Raw genomic sequence first — 17,839 nt, 5'->3', positions numbered from 1 at the left:
TGCTATTTAGATGGATGTTACAAATGCTTTTTTTCATGGTGATTTAATGGAAAATGTTTATATGAAGTTGCCACAAGGATACACCGGCCTGGGATGCAGGATTTAGAAATGTGATGATATTTCTCAACTATCTAAAGCTCCCTCCACTCATGTCTGCAAACTTAAAAAATTTGTTTATGGTTTGAAACAGGCACCAAGACAATGGTTTCACAAATTGTCTTACACCTTGATCCAAATGAGCTTCATTCAATCCAAATCTGATTACAGCTTGTTCATTAAGGATACTGATACTTCTATCACCCTTATTCTTACCCTTATTCTTATCTATGTTGATGATTTACTGATCTGTGGGAACAATTTACAAGACATTGACAGCCTCAAATCTCTTTTGTCTAAGGCTTTTCACATGAAAGACCTTGGTCCAGTCAGATACTTCTTAGGAATTGAGATTGATAGAAGTGATGTTGGTTTCTTTTTATCTCAGAAAAAGTATGTCACTGATATCCTAACTGAATTTGGTATGTTGAATACCAAACCTTTGTTGCTTCCCATGGATAGTCATGTTAAATTAACTGCTGCTAAAGGTGATCTTTTACCTGATCCAACCCCTTACCAGAGGCTGTTAGGCAGACTAATTTACTTGACTATTACAAGACCTGATATCACATTCACAATCCACATTCTCACTCAATTCATGCAGTTACCTACTTGTGTTCATATGGAAGCTGCTAAACGTTTGCTTAGGTATCTTGCTGGCCTGGTACTATTTCTCAGGGCATTCTGCTTGCTTCAAGCTCTCCTGCTGTGCTTTTAGCTTATTGTGATAGTGACTGGGGTGGCTGTCCCATGACAAAGAAATCCACAACTGGATACTGCATATTTCTTGGCTCTTCTCCTGTGTCTTGGAAAGCCAAGAAACAAACTGTTATTGTTCTTTCCTCAGCTAAAGCTGAATATATAAAGCTATGTCTTTCACCACCTGTGAAGTAGCTTGGCTCACTGCTCTGCTTCAGGACTTGGGTATCTCTAACTTACCTCATATTGTTCTTCATTGTGATAACCAGGCTGCTCTAGCTATTGCTGCCAATTTAGTGCTTCAAAAACGCACCAAGCATGTAGAAATAGACTGCCATTTTGTTCGAGATCAAGTTCAGAAGGGAACAATCAAGCCCGAGATAATTTCTTCTTCTGACCAAATTGCAGATATCTTTACCAAAGTTCATCCTGTCAAGCTGCATTCTAAGCATATGTCCAAGGTGGGAGCTTCTCCTTGTGCTCGCTCTCCTGCTTGAGGGGGAGTATTAAGTGTAATACCCCGTATTTTCATACGTATTTTCCTAATTATTAATTAGGAATTATTTTATAAAAAGGGTATTTTAGTAAATTTATTATTTAGAGCCAAAATAATATTTGAATTTTGGCGCCAAAAGTATTTTGAAAACTAATCATTATTTTGGATAAGATTTATTATCCATTTATTTATTTATAAATTTATTTATAAATTTCGGATATTTTAATTAAGGCAAAAGCTATATTTTATTATTATTTTAATAAGTCCGAAAATATAATTTATTTAGCTAATAATTTCAGATTTTCTTATGAATAAAATCTGATTTTATAAGTTAAATTATTTGGTAAATATTTGGTATTTTATTATTTAATAATTTATTACAATATATATTATTTACACAATTATTTTTAATTCCTTAAAATTAAACTAGCAAAATATATTCCTAAATACTAAATAGGAAGGCTGAAAATATAAGCTTAGGAAAGCTCAATAATTTCGGCCATCCCATAAAGATTTTGGGAAAATATTTTGGTAATTTGTATTTTTAATTATCTCCCTAAAATCTCCTATTTTCCATAATTCTAATTCTCCATCTTTTTGATATCCAATTATTATATTTTGTTGCCATTCATTCTTCTTAATTATTCCCCAAGCAATTCCAATTTCCTTAATATTTTTCATGACATACATACCTTCCATATTCAATTATACACAATCCCTTCAAATATCAAAACTAAAAAGAGGAATGGTTCCATCTCTCTCTAGAATTCGAGAGTTTATCTCACTAGGATTGTGAGTTTAGTTTTCTGTTCTTGTTTTCGCTGGTTCCCAAGGAGGTTTAGGTTTTCTGCTGCATGCAATTAGCTTTCTAGGTAGCATTCATTGAGTTTAGGGGCTCAAAGATCTTCACCTTTTCTCCTGCTCCAATCAGGGAGAGAGTTTTGAGATTATCAGTGTAAGAAATCTTCAAGGCTGCATTTATTCTGAGGATATCAGATCATCCTTTTTGCCCAACCAATATTGTAGCTTGCTTGTTTGATTATTTTTCAGCAGAAGAGTTGAACGTTAGAATTCAACTCTGACTTCCTTCTACTGCTCTTTTTATTTAAGCAGAAGAACTCCAACTCTTCTTATACTCAACTGAAATTTCTTATTCTTGTTCTACATTCTCTGCTTCACATTAAATTTTCTAGCTACTATGTTTCAAAATCACCCACATTACCCACCTAGTTTTAGAATGGGAACTGTATTAAATTCTCCTGATGAAAGAATTCTAGAAGACATTAACTGGAATAATACCATCATTGCCCGTTTTGTGGGAGATCACCCACCAAACCCAACCCTTATTCAAGGTCTTATTAACACTCAATGGATCAGAAGAGGAGCAATAAGAGTACACTGACTAGACAATTATGTTCTCTTTATTTGCTCAGTTAAACAGGATGCTGATGCTCTTCTTGAGCAGCAAACTACTACTCTAGATGGGAGAGTAGTCAACTTCAGACAAGCATATGTGGGAATGTACCCCCCAAGTGTGAGCTTTGACATCTCTCGTCTATGGGTAAGAGTAGTAGGGCTACCCCTTGGGTACTTGCACAGGGCATGGGCACTCCAAGCACTACGACAGGTGGGATATGTTGAAAGAATGGATGATAACGAGGAAGAAGATATGCCAAATGCTCTGGAATTTAGAGCAAGGGTGCTAGTGAATACATCACACCCACTCATCCCAGGGTGCTACCTTCCCGTTGCAGACAACCAAGTGGTATGGATCCACTTTAGGTATGAAGGAATTTTTAAATTCTGTAAAAATTGTGGGCGTGCTGGCCATTATACTTGTCATTGCTATCTCTCTAGTACTGCTACTGCAAGAAATCTTAGGTACGGGATCTCTCAATAAGAAAGGGAGGGCTTCCGTGTGCTGTATGACCAGCTTCAATACCATATTACTCGAATATGATTGAAGGCTTACCTGATAGATTTAGGTTCATAAATTTCCTCCTAAATTTGCTAGATAATGTTGGGGAAGAACAGGACAACAACCAAGGAGGAGATGAAGGAGGAGATGAAGGAGGAGATGACAGCGATGATGGTGATAATAATAACAATGGTGATGAAGACGATGATGGTCAAGAATACCACCCAGCAAACGACGACTTCAATCAGAGCAATGGAGACACTGATCGTGGCAGCGACAATGAGATGGATCCGGATGACTGGAGGCCTGCACTGACAGACGAAGGTGAACACAACCCGGATGACTTCTATGGGGACGATCCTACAGTGCACGATGCTCTTGAATCACAAGTGTACTTATCACCTGGGAAAAGATTCGGATTTGTGGATGATCCGTACATGGCATACTACAGGACAGGGGATAAGAACACGGAAGCAAATCGAGGTATAAAATCTGATGTTTCAATTGTTAATTCTGGAAAATTGAAACATGCTTTACAGGAAGTAAACCCTAGCTTTGATGCACGTGGGTTGACAAGGAAATGGAATTTCGAAAAGGGGGAATCTTCGCATCAACCTTTCTGCTCCCTTATGAAGAACAGGGTAGAAGCTGTTAGGCCCACTTTCTCGACTTCAATTCAATTACAAAATAGGACCACTCAATCACACATTAAAGAAATATAGGGGAGAGTTGAAAGGTGGGCCTTGGATCTGGTAAATGAGAAGCCAAAAGAAGCTACTGGGCTTCTAGAAGACATACCAAAACAGAGGCTAGCTTCGACAGAGCAAGCAAACAGTCATGGTGGGACGCAAATTCCGGAAGGAGAAGAGGTGGTGTCTACCTACAAATTCCACAGGGACCTCAGATTTTTGATATTGCTCCAATTGGGAGGGAAAGGGGAAGAAGGAGACCATTGAAAGCGCTAAATAGGTTCTGCAACCTGTTAAAGCGCAATAATGGAAGATCGAAAGTACACCCAATGATCGAAATTCCAAGAGAAAGAGCTGGTAATTGTAATGTGTTTCTTAATGATGCAGGTGGTTTTTTAATCCCTCGACAGCAGGGGTTGGGCAATCCGCCCAATTCTCCAATTTCTGATGATAGTAGTGCGGAGATTACGTGCTATGAAACAGATTTCAGCTACTCTGAAAACTCGGAGATGACAGGGTGGGCAAAAAAGAGAATTCCAAACTCGGTGCTACCTCGATCAAGATCCACAGGCAACATACAAGAAAACAACTTCATCACTACAGATTGGGGTTTAAAGAGAAGGAAAATTCAACTGGTCGAATTGCAAGAGAAAGGAGGCTTCAATCTATGGAACAAGGAGACAGGATCGCTTAGCTCAAAGGCGATCTCTGATGTCGAGATGGCAAAGGACCTGGGTGTCGAAGTTGGGGAGGAGGTGAACTCCTTAATTGTTCAGAAGAGGAAATCATCTCCACTAGTCGAAGTCAATCTTGCAAAAAAGATTAGAACTCAGGAAAGGGAAGAAGTTGATATGGACTTGGATTTCAACTCTGACATTGAGGACTCTTTGGTGCTTAACCTGAAATTATCGCTTGGAATCACTACTTGGGGTGCGGATGCTGGCTCTTCACAGCGCCCAACCCTCATATGAAGACAATAGCTTGGAATTGTAAGGGATTCAATGAAGCCGGTTCCCCTAAACTCCCTTATGTGCTATGGCTTAAACAAAAATTTCTACCTATGTTTATTTTTCTTTCGGAAACTAAAATGTCTATCCAAAAAGGTGCTACTATTTTCAAAGTGCACCTAATTTTCTCTTTGGGGTAGATTCGGAAGGGGCTAGTGGGGGTTTAATATTAGTTTTAGTTTGGAGTAACTTTAATGTTTCTTGCACTTTTGCTTCCAAAAATGTTGTAGTTTGTAAGGTTCTTGAGCCTAATGGTAATGAATGGAATGTCATGTTTGTTTATGGTGCGCCCCTAGTAGAAGATAGAGGTGATGTTTGGTCGATGCTTCTATCCTTAGTTAATAACACACCAAATTGTTTTTTAATTGGTGACTTTAACCAAGTAGAGTACTCTTGCGACAAGTTAGGGGGTACTAGAGATATTAGGGGATGGAAGGAGTTTATGGAGTGGAGAATTGGCTCAAGGCTGCAAGAAGTGAGTTATAAAGGTCCAACTTTTACTTGGACGAATAAGAGAGAAAATCACAAGCTTGTTATGGAACGTATTGACAAGGCATTTGTAGATGAAGAGTGGACGGAGAATTATCCAAATGGGAGGTTATACCATCAACCGTTTACAGTTTCAGACCATGGAGCTATTGTGTTTGATAGGAATGGTACTACTACTACTAATAGAAGACCGTATCAAATAGAGAACTGGTGCCTTAAATTTGAGGAAATTGGTTCTCTAATAAAAAGTATATGGGAAAGGAATGGAGTACAAGGCTCGAGTATGTATGTTGTACATCAAAAACTAAGAGAGCTAAGACCACTAATTAGGAAGTGGTGTATCAAGTATAAGAAATTTTAGGGAGTTAACTGGGCGAGCTTATCTGAAACGCTAGAGCAAGAAGCAATGAGGATCAACACACTAGAGGAAGGTAATGAATTTATGCTTATGTTAAATTCTAGCATTAGCAAAATTGATATGGATTTTCTATATTGGAAGCAAAGATTACAAAAACAGTGGGTTAAAAAAGGGAATATGCCGTCCAAAGTAATGTATTCTCAGGTGAAACAAAGACAAAAAAGGAATGAGATTTACATGATTAAAGATAGCAACAATAGGTGGGTTGAAGGGAAGGAAAATGTGACTAGTGTTGTTGTTAACTTCCTAAAACAAGTCTATGAGCCCAATATTAGTAGGAATGGAGCTGAGGAGATTAGTCTTGTGCTGAGGGAACTAGACTTGCCATGTATTAAAGAATCAGAAAAGAGAATTTTTGAGCAGAAATTCTCTCCGGAAGAGATTAAAAATGCCATGTTTAGTATAAATAAGGATAAATCCCCGGGTCCGGATGGGTTTAATGCAGAATTTTTCAAACAACATTGGGACGTTGTTGGGAACTCAGTGGTAAAGGGAATTACGAGTTTTTTTAATAGTGGCTATTTATTAAAATCCTGGAATCATTCCATTCTTGTTATGATTCCAAAAGTGGATAATCCGGAAGAGGTTGGGCACCTAAGACCAATTAGCCTTTGTAATACAATTTACAAATGCTTATCAAAATGTATGGTTAATAGGATGAAACAAGTGTTGCCAAATTTAATTTCGGAATATCAACACGCTTTTGTACCGGGAAGACATATGGCTGATAATACTTTTCTAAGTCATGAACTCCTAAATCTGATTAATAAAAGGAAAATTGGACAAGATCTAGGGGTAATATAAATGGATATGAGCAAGGCTTATGACCGAGTGAGATGGGATTTCTTAGTCATTGTTTTGAGGAATTATAGGTTCTCGGAACATTGGATTGCCTTATGCCACCAATGTTTTTCCACGGTTTCTTTTAAAGTCCTAATTAATGGGAACACGTCGGAGACTTTTAAACCAAAATGTGGACTTCGTCAGGGAGACCCTCTATCCCCGTACCTTTTCCTATTTTGTATGGACATTTTGTCGAGAATACTAAAGATTGGAGAGGAGATTAATCTCTTCAAAGGAATCAAAATGGCAAGGAATGCCCCAAGGATTAGCCATTTGTTCTTTGCAGATGACGCTCTACTATTTTTTCAAGCCTCGAATAAGGCATGCCATGAGGTAGGGTCGATTATTCAAAGATTTTGCAGAATTTCAGGGGAGCAACTAAACCTAAACAAATCTTTTGTAAAGTTTAGCCCGAGTACCTCAAATCAGAATAAGGTGGAGTTTAAGAATATTTTAAGAATTAGGTATATGGAGAAACTAGAAACTCATCTAGGGGTTCCTGTTGATATGCAAGGTAGCAAAAGCTCAAATTTTTTGTATATTGTAGACAAGATTACTGCAAGAATTATGGCTTGGAACTCTAATAATCTCTCCTTATCCTCCAAGATAATTTTGGTAAACACAGTGTTAATAGCAATGGCTGCTCATGTGATGAACAGCTTTAAGCTCCCTTTGAGTATTGTGTCAAAAATAGAGAGCTTAATCAGCAATTTTCTGTGGGGAAATAAAGGCAACAAAGGTATATACATTGGGTTAGGAAGAGCATTGTGTAACTCCCTCGTGGAATGGGGGGCTTGGGGGTTCGAAATATTGCTATACTAAATGACACATTGCTGATGAAACAGTCGTGGAGAATGCATAACAACCCCCAGCTACTTATGGCAAGAGTGTTCTCTACAAAGGATGGTTCGATTCTAAAATCTGGAAAGCTACACACGAGCTATAAGGGCAATATGTCTTGGGGAATGAGGGGGATTCGTAATAGTGAAAATCTATTTTCGAAAGGGAATGCTTGGAAAGTAGGAAATGGAGGAAAAATAGGAGTCTTTAGAGATAAATGGGTGAATGGTAGAATTCCAGAAGCACACTCTGAGGTTACTCTGAGAAAAGCAATGACCTGGAAGGTGGACAGATTCATTGACAAGAATTCTTGGACATGGAAAGAAGGGGAGCTTAGGAAAGCCTTCTGTGAGAAGGATGTTGTAGAGATAGGTGCTTTGGAGTTACCAGGGAGGGATAGAGAGGACGCTCTTCATTGGCATTACACGAGTTCAGGGAATTTTACTACAAAATCAGGGTATGCTTACCTTATGAGTCAGCGTTCAACCAATAACAGGATCACAGACTCGAAGACAAAATTTATAAAATTTCTGTGGAGTCAAAAAATTTTGCCAAAATGGAAAATCATTGTGTGGAAAATTCTCTATAATGGACTAGCGATTAAAAGTAATCTCTACTTTAGGAACATTGGTTATAGTGGAGCTTGTGAGGTGTGTGGGGAGGAGGAAAGTATAAACCATACTCTAAGACTATGTACAGTAGCAAGAAGAGTATGGCAATGTGGGAGTCTAGGGATTATTTCTTCTTTAAGCCCGAGCATTCCTATCAAAGATTGGTTAATTTGGTATATCCAGCAATTTTATAGCTTGGATGGAAAAGGTAGTACTCGAATTACTACCTTCCTAGCTACACTTTGGGAGATTTGGTTGGCTAGGAATGAGTTTTGCTTTAAGGGTACTAGAACTCATATTGCTAGAATTCTTGAGAAGGTGAAAGATAGCATACAAAATCAAAGGGATTTCGAAAATATCGACCCTCAAGAATTGGAATTTCTTCACCCACCGGAGGAAGAGACTTGCAGTCCACCAGGTTACAAGATTGCTAGTATTGGACAACAACTCATAGGCTCAACCAGAATAACGATACAAACTGATGGGGCTTGGAATAAGTTGACTAGAAGAAGAGGAGCAGGATGGGTGCTAGAGTTTGAAGGTATTGTAACTAATATTCAGGGTTGTTCTTATGGGGTTGCAAACTCGGCTCTACAAGCAGAAGCTATTGCTTGCTTACAGGTAATCAAATGGTGCTGGGAAGCGGGACTCAAAAGCATAGTAATTAAGACGGATGCTAGCAAACTGGTTGATTTGTTACAAGGGAAGGAACAACAGGACAAAACGATAAATTGGACAATCAAGGAAATAAGCAGGATAGGCCATAATATGGAGTGGTGTATAATCAGGAAAGAACAAAGATCTCAAGTTGAAGAAGCACACCAAATTGCAAAAATGGCTGCTGCGAACGCTATCACTTCAACCCCTGATTTTGCTATGCTGTCTAGTTGCATTATGTTAGATTAATTCTCTTGTTTTATTCAGTGTGAAAAAAAAAAACAAATATCAAAACTTTCCTGAAATCTTTGCTTACTTCTCCAAGTAATCTCTTAAACCCTAATTACCATAATTACTCCTACATTTTCCTACCATAATTCATGCACATACTAGCCTATAAATACCCCTTCATACCTCTCACATTCTTCACACAAATTCTCTTCTTTTCTTCTCCTCAATTTTACACAAATCATCCCATTCATCTTTGAAGCCAATTTTCGGGCACTTTTGGTCAGTTTTTGGGGTAGTGACGTTTCACAGAAAGTTGTTCCTCTCGAAAAATCCTTGAGGTTAGGCTCAAGAATCACTCAATTCGGAGCTATATTGAAGGAGTTATAGCCTCTGAAAGTTCTGCCTATTATTTCCTGCGCAAATCCAATTCTTTTCTTCTCCTTTTCTTCTATTCAATTATTATTATTATTATTATGGGAGATTAATATGAAATTATTATGAGTAGTTTTAATTATATAAAATCATGTTTTAATAATATTCATGTTGAATTAATTTAAGAGGTTCATGTACATATAGTTGGGAGGGTTTAATTTAATTATTTGTGATTATTTGTTAACCTTATATTGATTAAGGTTATATTTATTTGTAGGGTGTTTTTGATCAAGCTACTTGAGAGTTCTTTTGAAGTGTTGTTGGCTAAGTGGAGATCAAGGTACGTTAGGTGGCTAGATACCTTGAAAGTGATCGATTTGAATAACATGTTTGAATGATTTTATGATGAATTGAATTAAATTGAATTGATTTATGGTTTATGAATTAAAAGTATGTTTAAATGATTGGTTTTAATAATTAAATTGGAGTATGGATTTTTATAACATGTTTTGATTAATTAATTTATTATTCATGTTTAAAAAGGATTGATTTTAAAAGCATGTTGAATTTATTAAAAGAAGTTTGAATTATTATTATTAAAGGTTGAATTATTGGATTTAAAAGAGGATTTATAGAATCGTGGATTTATTATTATTTATGCTTATAATCATGTTAGTAATCCCACTATGTGGATTTGGTTTATTGATAAGACTATGGACTTTGTATGACCTAGTCTTTCCTCAAGAATAGCCTTGTAATATAAGGAGACTAGCTTGGGGGGTGTGCACACTTGGGAGAGGAATTGGTTTTAATATAAGGAATTGGTTTTAAATAATTGGAATTGGTTTTATTGATTATTGATATTGGAATTATTGAGAATTGGTTTTAAACCATGAGTTTGGAATTATTGGATTATTTATTGGAAATTGGTTTTAAACATGTTTGCGAATAAATTGAGTTTAATTATCTTGCACTTATCGTACTTCGCATATTTTTCTAACCCGTACTTCTTATTTGTTTTGGTTCGCCCTGTTTACCGTAATGGTAAGGAGTGTTGCTTATTTTCAGGTTGGAGTCAATAAATGATGCATTGGAGTCCCGGGATTGGCTTTCACTAAATTAGGAATTTAGTCTTGTATCTATTTTAAGTACTCATAACTTTGGTTACTATTTATGGTTATTATTAATAAAGAAGAGTATTGAAGTTTCCGCTGCAAAGTATTGTTATTTTTAGAAAGTTGAGTAGCCTTGCGTAATCACGCGGCGGTAATACGCCTAAGTCTATCTCTACGGTATAATTATACGTATTATACTAGTATTTCCGTAGAGGGAGATTTGGGGGTGTTACATTAAGATTACTGCTATTGGTATTCATTTTCTATGCTGTATGCTGGCAATATAGTCTGTTATTTGTCTTTGTCGTTTGTGCTGCTTAGCTGGCAAATTCCGTTATGCCTTATTTGTCTTTTTCCTTTTCTGTTGGGCTCAACATTCAGTGTATGGAATGATTCATGCATTTGAGTTTGTAAGAGATTCCCTTGAGGTCATGTAATAAAGGTGTAGGTGTAATTGTGCTGAGATCAAGCAATCATAAAATATTCTTTCTCTTCCTCTCATTTCTTTTCTCTGAATTCTCTCTTAGGCCCTGTTTGATTCACCTTAATTTTGCTGAACTGAAATTATTTTTACTGAACAGATTTTATTTTTACTGAACTGAACTTAATTTTACTGAATTGAAATTATTTTTACTGAACTGAAATTATTTTTACTGATTTTCTATTATAATTCTTCTTTAAGAAAACTGAATTTTACTGAACTGAACTTATTTTTACTGAACTGAAATTATTTTTACTGAACTGAAATTAATTTTACTGAACTGAAATTATTTTTACTTAATATTATTTTTTTAAGGTGAATCAAACAGGGCCTTAATCTAATCTTAGATTTCCTCTACTTTGAGTATAGAATATCATCTCATTACAGTCTTCAGGGTTACAACTGATTTATTCTTGTTTACAATATTTGCCTTTTTGGGCGTCTATAATAATAATTAAAATTGTATAATAAGTTTTTACAAGTTCTTACAATTTATTTATACATGTCAACAACTTAACTATATATGTATAAATAAATTGTAATGTTATACAGATTTACATAGTCGAATTGACCACTTGAACTATGAACGAAGGTGACGAACGAGAAAAAGGAACCCGAAAATCCAAATTGAAAGAGAATGCGGTTGGATATTGTGTGTGAATTGAAGAGGAGTAAGAAAGAGGAGGAGTGAGAAGGAGTAGGGCCGGTCTTGATTGAAACCATTAGAAGAATGAGAACATATATGTGAGAAGAGAGAAAGGAAAGAGAAGAAAGAGGGTTTCTCGATTTAATTTTTTTTTTTAAGTCAAAGATTTAATTTCCTTTTTTAATTCAATGGAAATTTCATTACCTTCTGATTTACACAAAGCTTCATATGTGGCTGACCGCACCGTACAGCCAGCTATAATTTAATTATTTTTTTTTATTTTTTAATTCTTCTTCTCTCTCTTCTCTATCTCCTCTTTCTCTTTCCTCTTTTAATTTCTTCTTCTCCAGTTAGCCCACCCATATCACTCCCTTCACCAAGCTATCTCCTCTTTTGGTTTCCTTCTTTCTCGAAAAAAGGGCAGCATACTTGCAAAACAAACCACCTGCAATTTCAAAGGAAGAACATATGTCCTCCACCAACCCGTCGTCAGAAAACAACTTAAAGGTTTTTAAGGCCAAATTCGGCCATAAAATTCTAGATTTAGAGTTTTCATGGTCGAATTTGGCCTTTTTAACCATATTTGAAGTGAAATTCGAAGCCATTGTTAATTTTAAAGGTATTTGTTTGATTAAATTTTTTTTTTTTAAGGATTTGGTTGTGAGTTCGGTTGGATCTTTGGTATATGGTGGTGGTGGCATGGCGTATTAGGGGTGGGGCTAATGGCGTTTTGGGGGTGGTGGTGGGTCAAGTGTTACTAGGTCGGGAGTTACTTAAGGGGTTACTAGATGGTTAGGTCGGGGGTTATTTAAGGGGATACTAGATAAGTTACTTAAGTGAGGTTACTTGAAGGGGTTACTAAGGGTTACTTGGTAGGCTATTTAAGTGAGGGTACTTGATGGGTTACTTAATTGGGGTTACCTAAGGGGTTTACTTGAGGGGTTACTGACGTGGCACCTTACCGCAACCGTTTGGTGGCCGCACCAAAAACGCGCTGTCGAATTTATGTGGCAGGCCCGGCCCTGAGGGTAGGCCCCGAGTGCGGCCGCCTAGGGTCCACACCAACAGGGGGCCCACAAGTAAAAAAAACAGCTTCAATATTTGTAGAATGCTGCTCGTACTTTTACTTGTTTTAAGAAAACAACTACTGTAGTTTTTAAAAAGATAATTATTGCCTTTTTTTTTTTAGCAATCAACATTAAATTAGTATTAATTAGCTGTTAATTTAGGGGGAATTTACAATGCAACGCTTCACTTCTTCTTCTTCTTCTATGAGAATTTGCTCCAGAATTTCAATCTTTTCCAAATACACCGTTTTAGATTTATTCCATTACCGAAATTCAAGCCTTATATAATTTATTGAAATTGTGAAGGATAATGATATCATCAATATCAATATCCCTTGATTTAATCCTTGATTTATATAATTAGTTGATTGTCAAAGATTTCCCTTAATATTAGCTAATGTACCTAGTCATATTGTATCTAGTCATAGTTTGGAATGTTCAGTGCTTTAATCTTGTACTATATATACTCTTGTATATTCATCAATATAATTAAGCTTTCCAACATTCTCTTTCTCATAACTCTATCATGGTATCATGAGCTTTTGATCCATCATTTCTTGCTTCCGCTACTACCATGGTTACACCATCAAAACCCCCTTTGTCGATGTTGACGAATTATGATGACCATATCAAAATTCTTTTCGGAAAGCTTCAAACCCAATAATTTCCCTCCAAAACCCATATGGACTATGGGAAAACAATTATTTCTCTCCAACATTTCGTATTATCATATACCAAGAGATGCTAAGCAATCATCATTTTATTTTCTTCTCCGAACCCCTTTATGGAGCTAGCAACAACCCCTTTATTTTTGGCACCATGTATTTTATATACCAAGAGATATCAGATATAATTTTTTTTTTTTTTTTTCTCCAAACATCTTACGGAGAAACAATCTTGTTTTTTGGCACCCCGTAGTTAATCTACCAAGTGTTGCCAACCATTAAACTTTCTTTCTCCAAAACCATAACGGAGAAACATATAATTCCCTTCTAAAACAACACCATGAAATTTTTCTATCTCACCTTCAATGGTGGTGAACTGGTGAAGGAACCTCTATATCTTTTTCATTTTACCCAAAAAAAAAAAAAAAAAAAAAAAAAAATAAATAAATAAATAAATAAATTTCCAATACAAAACCCTCTCCAAACCATCTCGGAGAATTACAATGCAACCTTTTTCACATACACTCCAATTCCTACATTGAATAAGTGTTTGTGATATTATATTCAAGATCGGCCTCTTGTTCCGGACGTCCATCTTGCGGGGGCGTGTGAAGGATAATGATATCATCAATATCAATATCCCTTGATTTAATCCTTGATTTATATAATTAGTTGATTGTCAAAGATTTCCCTTAATATTAGCTAATGTACCTAGTCATATTGTATCTAGTCATAGTTTGGTATGTTCAGTGCTTTAATCTTGTACTATATATACTCTTGTATATTCATCAATATAATTAAGCTTTCCAACATTCTCTTTCTCATAACTCTATCAGAAATGGTTAAAATATCAAACAAGATAAATAGCAACAAAAATGATTCATCTATCACCAAATATTCAACTCTCATCTTCTTATTGTTAGTTGTTTATGATGAATTTCATGGCATCATTGGCAAATTGATCTTTTTCTTTGGTTACCGATTAGGCAAAGGTATACAATTATTAAATTCATCCTCTGTTTTTTTTTTTAATCAAATTTATCATGTTTCAATTATTCAAACTTCTAATTTCTGTTTTGAATAGTAACAGGTTATCTATCAGTTAATTGTGTATTTTAGAGCTGTGGAAATTTGAGATTGCTGCCAATTGCATATGCTCACTTCTGATTCTACATTCTACAATTTTTTTTTTTTTGTACAAATCTATATTTTACATGTGCTATTGTTCTTAATCTAGCTCTAATTTTTTTAAAAAAAATATACGAATATGATATGTTGCCTAAAAAAGCAAACAGAGGAAGAATTAAAAAAAAAAAAAAAAAAAAATTATAGTCATGTGATGATAATGAGTTACAAGAATGCCGTGTTAGATTTCACACTACCTTTTCTCATGGCGACTTATCGGACGTTGATGTAGATCATTATTGTGTATCGATACTTACGATTTAAATAATCCTTTTTTTTTTTTGAAATAACTAATTAAATAATACTTGTATAAGGTATTTTCATCGTGTTTTTATTTAAATCTATTGCGTATAAAAAAAAATTTTGTTTATGTAAGGGGCCCTTTTCTTATATTATGCCTAGGGCCCATAAATTTCCAGGAACGGGGCTGTTATGTGGCAGTAAATTTATTTTTCCTTTATATTTGCAAAGAATTATCTGTTATAGGTCATAACTTGTTTGAGTACGTACCTTGTTTGCTTTACTCCAAACTTCATTACCTCATCTGCAACTACATGCAAAGTTAAATACCTTGTATTTTTGTTTACTCGTCTGCCACCCGCTACTATAATTAACATTTTACAAAGTATGAGCTCAATCATGGTACTAGTCTTATTTAGTTTTAAACTTGATGCAAACAACAACTTAAAAAGCATACAACTTCTTACACATATCATTACCGGAAACACACTCTAATAGGCAGTAAATGATCACATATAATTTAAATACATAATAATATAGACTTCATAAATAGGAAGTGTCACACTAAACGGCGTTTCACTTCCTATTGTTATTCGATGACATTTTTTGTTTACTTCTTTACACCATGGTGATGATCGTCGATGTCTTTGGCTGCACAAAGCAAAGAATCGAGCAGAGCGGTTGGTTCAGGGATACCAGGATGCAATTTCTCGTACTCGATAATCCACTTCACTATGCAAGTATCATTGTCCTTTGGTATCACCTGGCATGTCCCAATAATGGTCTTATACTCTTCCAAGGCATCACCTTCAATACATCGTTGCCTTATCAACTTTTTCTCCTTGTCAATTTCTTCGATTATATTCTTTGCTACAAGTGACTTTCCACCTATATATATCAACAAAAAAAAAAACATTAAAAAGGCGCGACGTGTAGTAAATGAATAAGTTTAGGCTACATATCACGATCCCTAAAAAGCAGTTAAAACTGATAATTAATTGAAACAATTATTGTTTTTCACTTATCTTAACTTAATTGAAATTATCTTAACTTATCTTAACATCTGAACTTATTATAGTTGTAATTTGAACTTGGATAACCCTTATCAGAACTTATTTTCCATGAACTGAACTTATTTTTCCTGATCTGAACTTATCAAAACTTGTCTGAACTTAATTGAACTTGTTAGACCTAAAATAAGTGAAAATAAAGTGAATAAAGCGAACCCTAAAACTGATTAAGTCGGTGCTGAATGAATAAGGTAACAGATTACATAAGATGTTTGGTAGCACTAATTTTCTTAAGTATCAAAAATTTCTCAAATAGCTTCTTTTTTTTTTTTTTTTTTTTTTTTTTTTTTTTTTTTTTTACTTATGATGATTAAAAAATATATACTTTTTATTCTTTCAACTTTTGTTATTGCTCATTAAAATAATTTCAATCAAACAAAATTGCAAACATATAAAGGACAACAAATCGAGAATATATAGCTAGGTAATATTAAGTACACAGTAGTCAGTACATAATTCTAAACACGAAGTATATGACAATATTTACCTGTTTTGTACGTCCAAACGATGATCGAGCCGGGCTTACCAAGTTCGCCCTGATGCAAGTCACAACTTTGGATGAAATGGGGTGCGGCATGGGATACATGATGAGGTCTACTCTCATATATCTCATGGTATACATCTCCAGCTCCAGCTCTAATCTCAATTTCACCCTCAATTTTACGTTTAAGACCCATAATAATCGTTATAATCTTCTAATTATAAATTATAATTATTATTTGCCATTATTGCCTCATTTTTATAGGGAACGAACCACTCTAATAATTTAGACCAGATGACATGACATGAATAATCACGTGAATTATGCTTACTATGAGATATTTATATTTTATTTGTTCCATCATAAATCTTTTGGAGATAAAAATAGATTTTATTCATCATCATTGTATATCTTCTTTGACATTGCTCACCTAAGTAAATTATTGATGCAATCATCATGTACCTAATTCAACAGTTATGTATGCTAATAATGTTGACCTGGCCTTATGCATGTTGTCATTATTATTATTTTTTTATTTTTATTTTTTTAATTATTTTTGAGAGTGAATAGATATGAATATATAGTGAATTTAGGAATAGGGGACTTATATTAACAGATATTAAATTTTTTTTTTTTTTGACAAAGGATACAAACAACTACATACAACTACAGATATTAAATTTATTGTTGGATGAAGTGAAAAAAAATATTACTTTAAAAAAGTTTGTCAGTGTTTTTTTTTGATGTGGCTCCATGCAGCAAGCTGATAGTAACCCTTAGTCTCTTACCGACCAAGTAACCCCTGACCAATCGAGTAATCCTAAACCAACTGAGTAATCCTTGATCAACCGAGTAACTTCGGCCACACCTTGTGGCCATGCATCCACATACATATAGATATTTATGTTGTTATATATCTGGTATAATAACACTATAGCACACATCACACATGCACGATTTTAAAATCAAACTAATGCCTCCGTTACACATTATTTGCAACGATTTGACATAAAGTAGAGAGGAAAAATGTCTAATCGTTACAAATAATATGTAACGGATGTAGTATTATAGTTTTAAACATGAGTAGTACGTAGTTGTAAATTGTAATACATTTTGATTCTGTCTTTTCCCGTCAAATGTCTAAATTAACTTTAATTCTGTAAATTTGCTTTAATTTTTCCTATGCGGAAAAAAAAAAAGAAAATTAAAAGAGACAATGTTTAGAAAATGAAAGGCCAATTAAAGTTATATTTATATTCAAGGATATCTAGATTATTTATTATTTTTTTGTTTTTTCAAGACAGCATTTTGGCTTAACATTTAGTATTTGGCAAGGTGTATAACAACCGGTAGAATTAATTTTATTTTTTCTCTTAACTTGACGAGTTTGTAAATCATTGACGAAGTAAATATTAGTTAGATATTATGAGTTATTTAATTTGTGCACCTAATGAAGAATTTGTGTTGTTATAGCTACTACTTAAAGTTCATGTTGCTACTTGCATCTTATTAAAAGTTCAAGC

General features: G+C 34.8%; 2 protein-coding genes and 1 pseudogene across 2 annotated transcripts; 2 read left to right on the top strand and 1 right to left on the bottom strand.

Moving 5' to 3' along the window:
• The first annotated feature begins 4,985 nt into the window (after positions 1 to 4,985).
• On the top strand, positions 4,986 to 5,755 carry LOC145600648 (uncharacterized). The gene is made up of 2 exons (XM_081656531.1): positions 4,986 to 5,001; positions 5,136 to 5,755. Exons 1-2 carry the CDS (start codon positions 4,986 to 4,988, stop codon positions 5,753 to 5,755), a joined length of 636 nt encoding a protein of 211 aa, XP_081512657.1.
• Positions 5,756 to 5,929: 174 nt separating this feature from the next.
• On the top strand, positions 5,930 to 9,012 carry LOC145600647 (uncharacterized). Its single transcript, XM_081656530.1, has 2 exons — positions 5,930 to 6,298; positions 7,501 to 9,012. Exons 1-2 carry the CDS (start codon positions 5,930 to 5,932, stop codon positions 9,010 to 9,012), a joined length of 1,881 nt encoding a protein of 626 aa, XP_081512656.1.
• A 6,363-nt stretch (positions 9,013 to 15,375) lies between these two features.
• LOC145600646 (MLP-like protein 31 pseudogene) lies at positions 15,376 to 16,512 on the bottom strand (annotated as a pseudogene).
• Between the last annotated feature and the right edge of the window lie 1,327 nt (positions 16,513 to 17,839).

This window comes from Chenopodium album, chromosome 21 (genome assembly GCF_948465745.1).
Source record: "Chenopodium album chromosome 21, dcCheAlbu1.1, whole genome shotgun sequence".
Lineage (NCBI taxonomy): Eukaryota > Viridiplantae > Streptophyta > Magnoliopsida > Caryophyllales > Amaranthaceae > Chenopodium > Chenopodium album.
The sequence above is the reverse complement of the archived record's forward strand: the minus strand, read 5'-3'. Positions and strand labels throughout refer to the sequence as shown.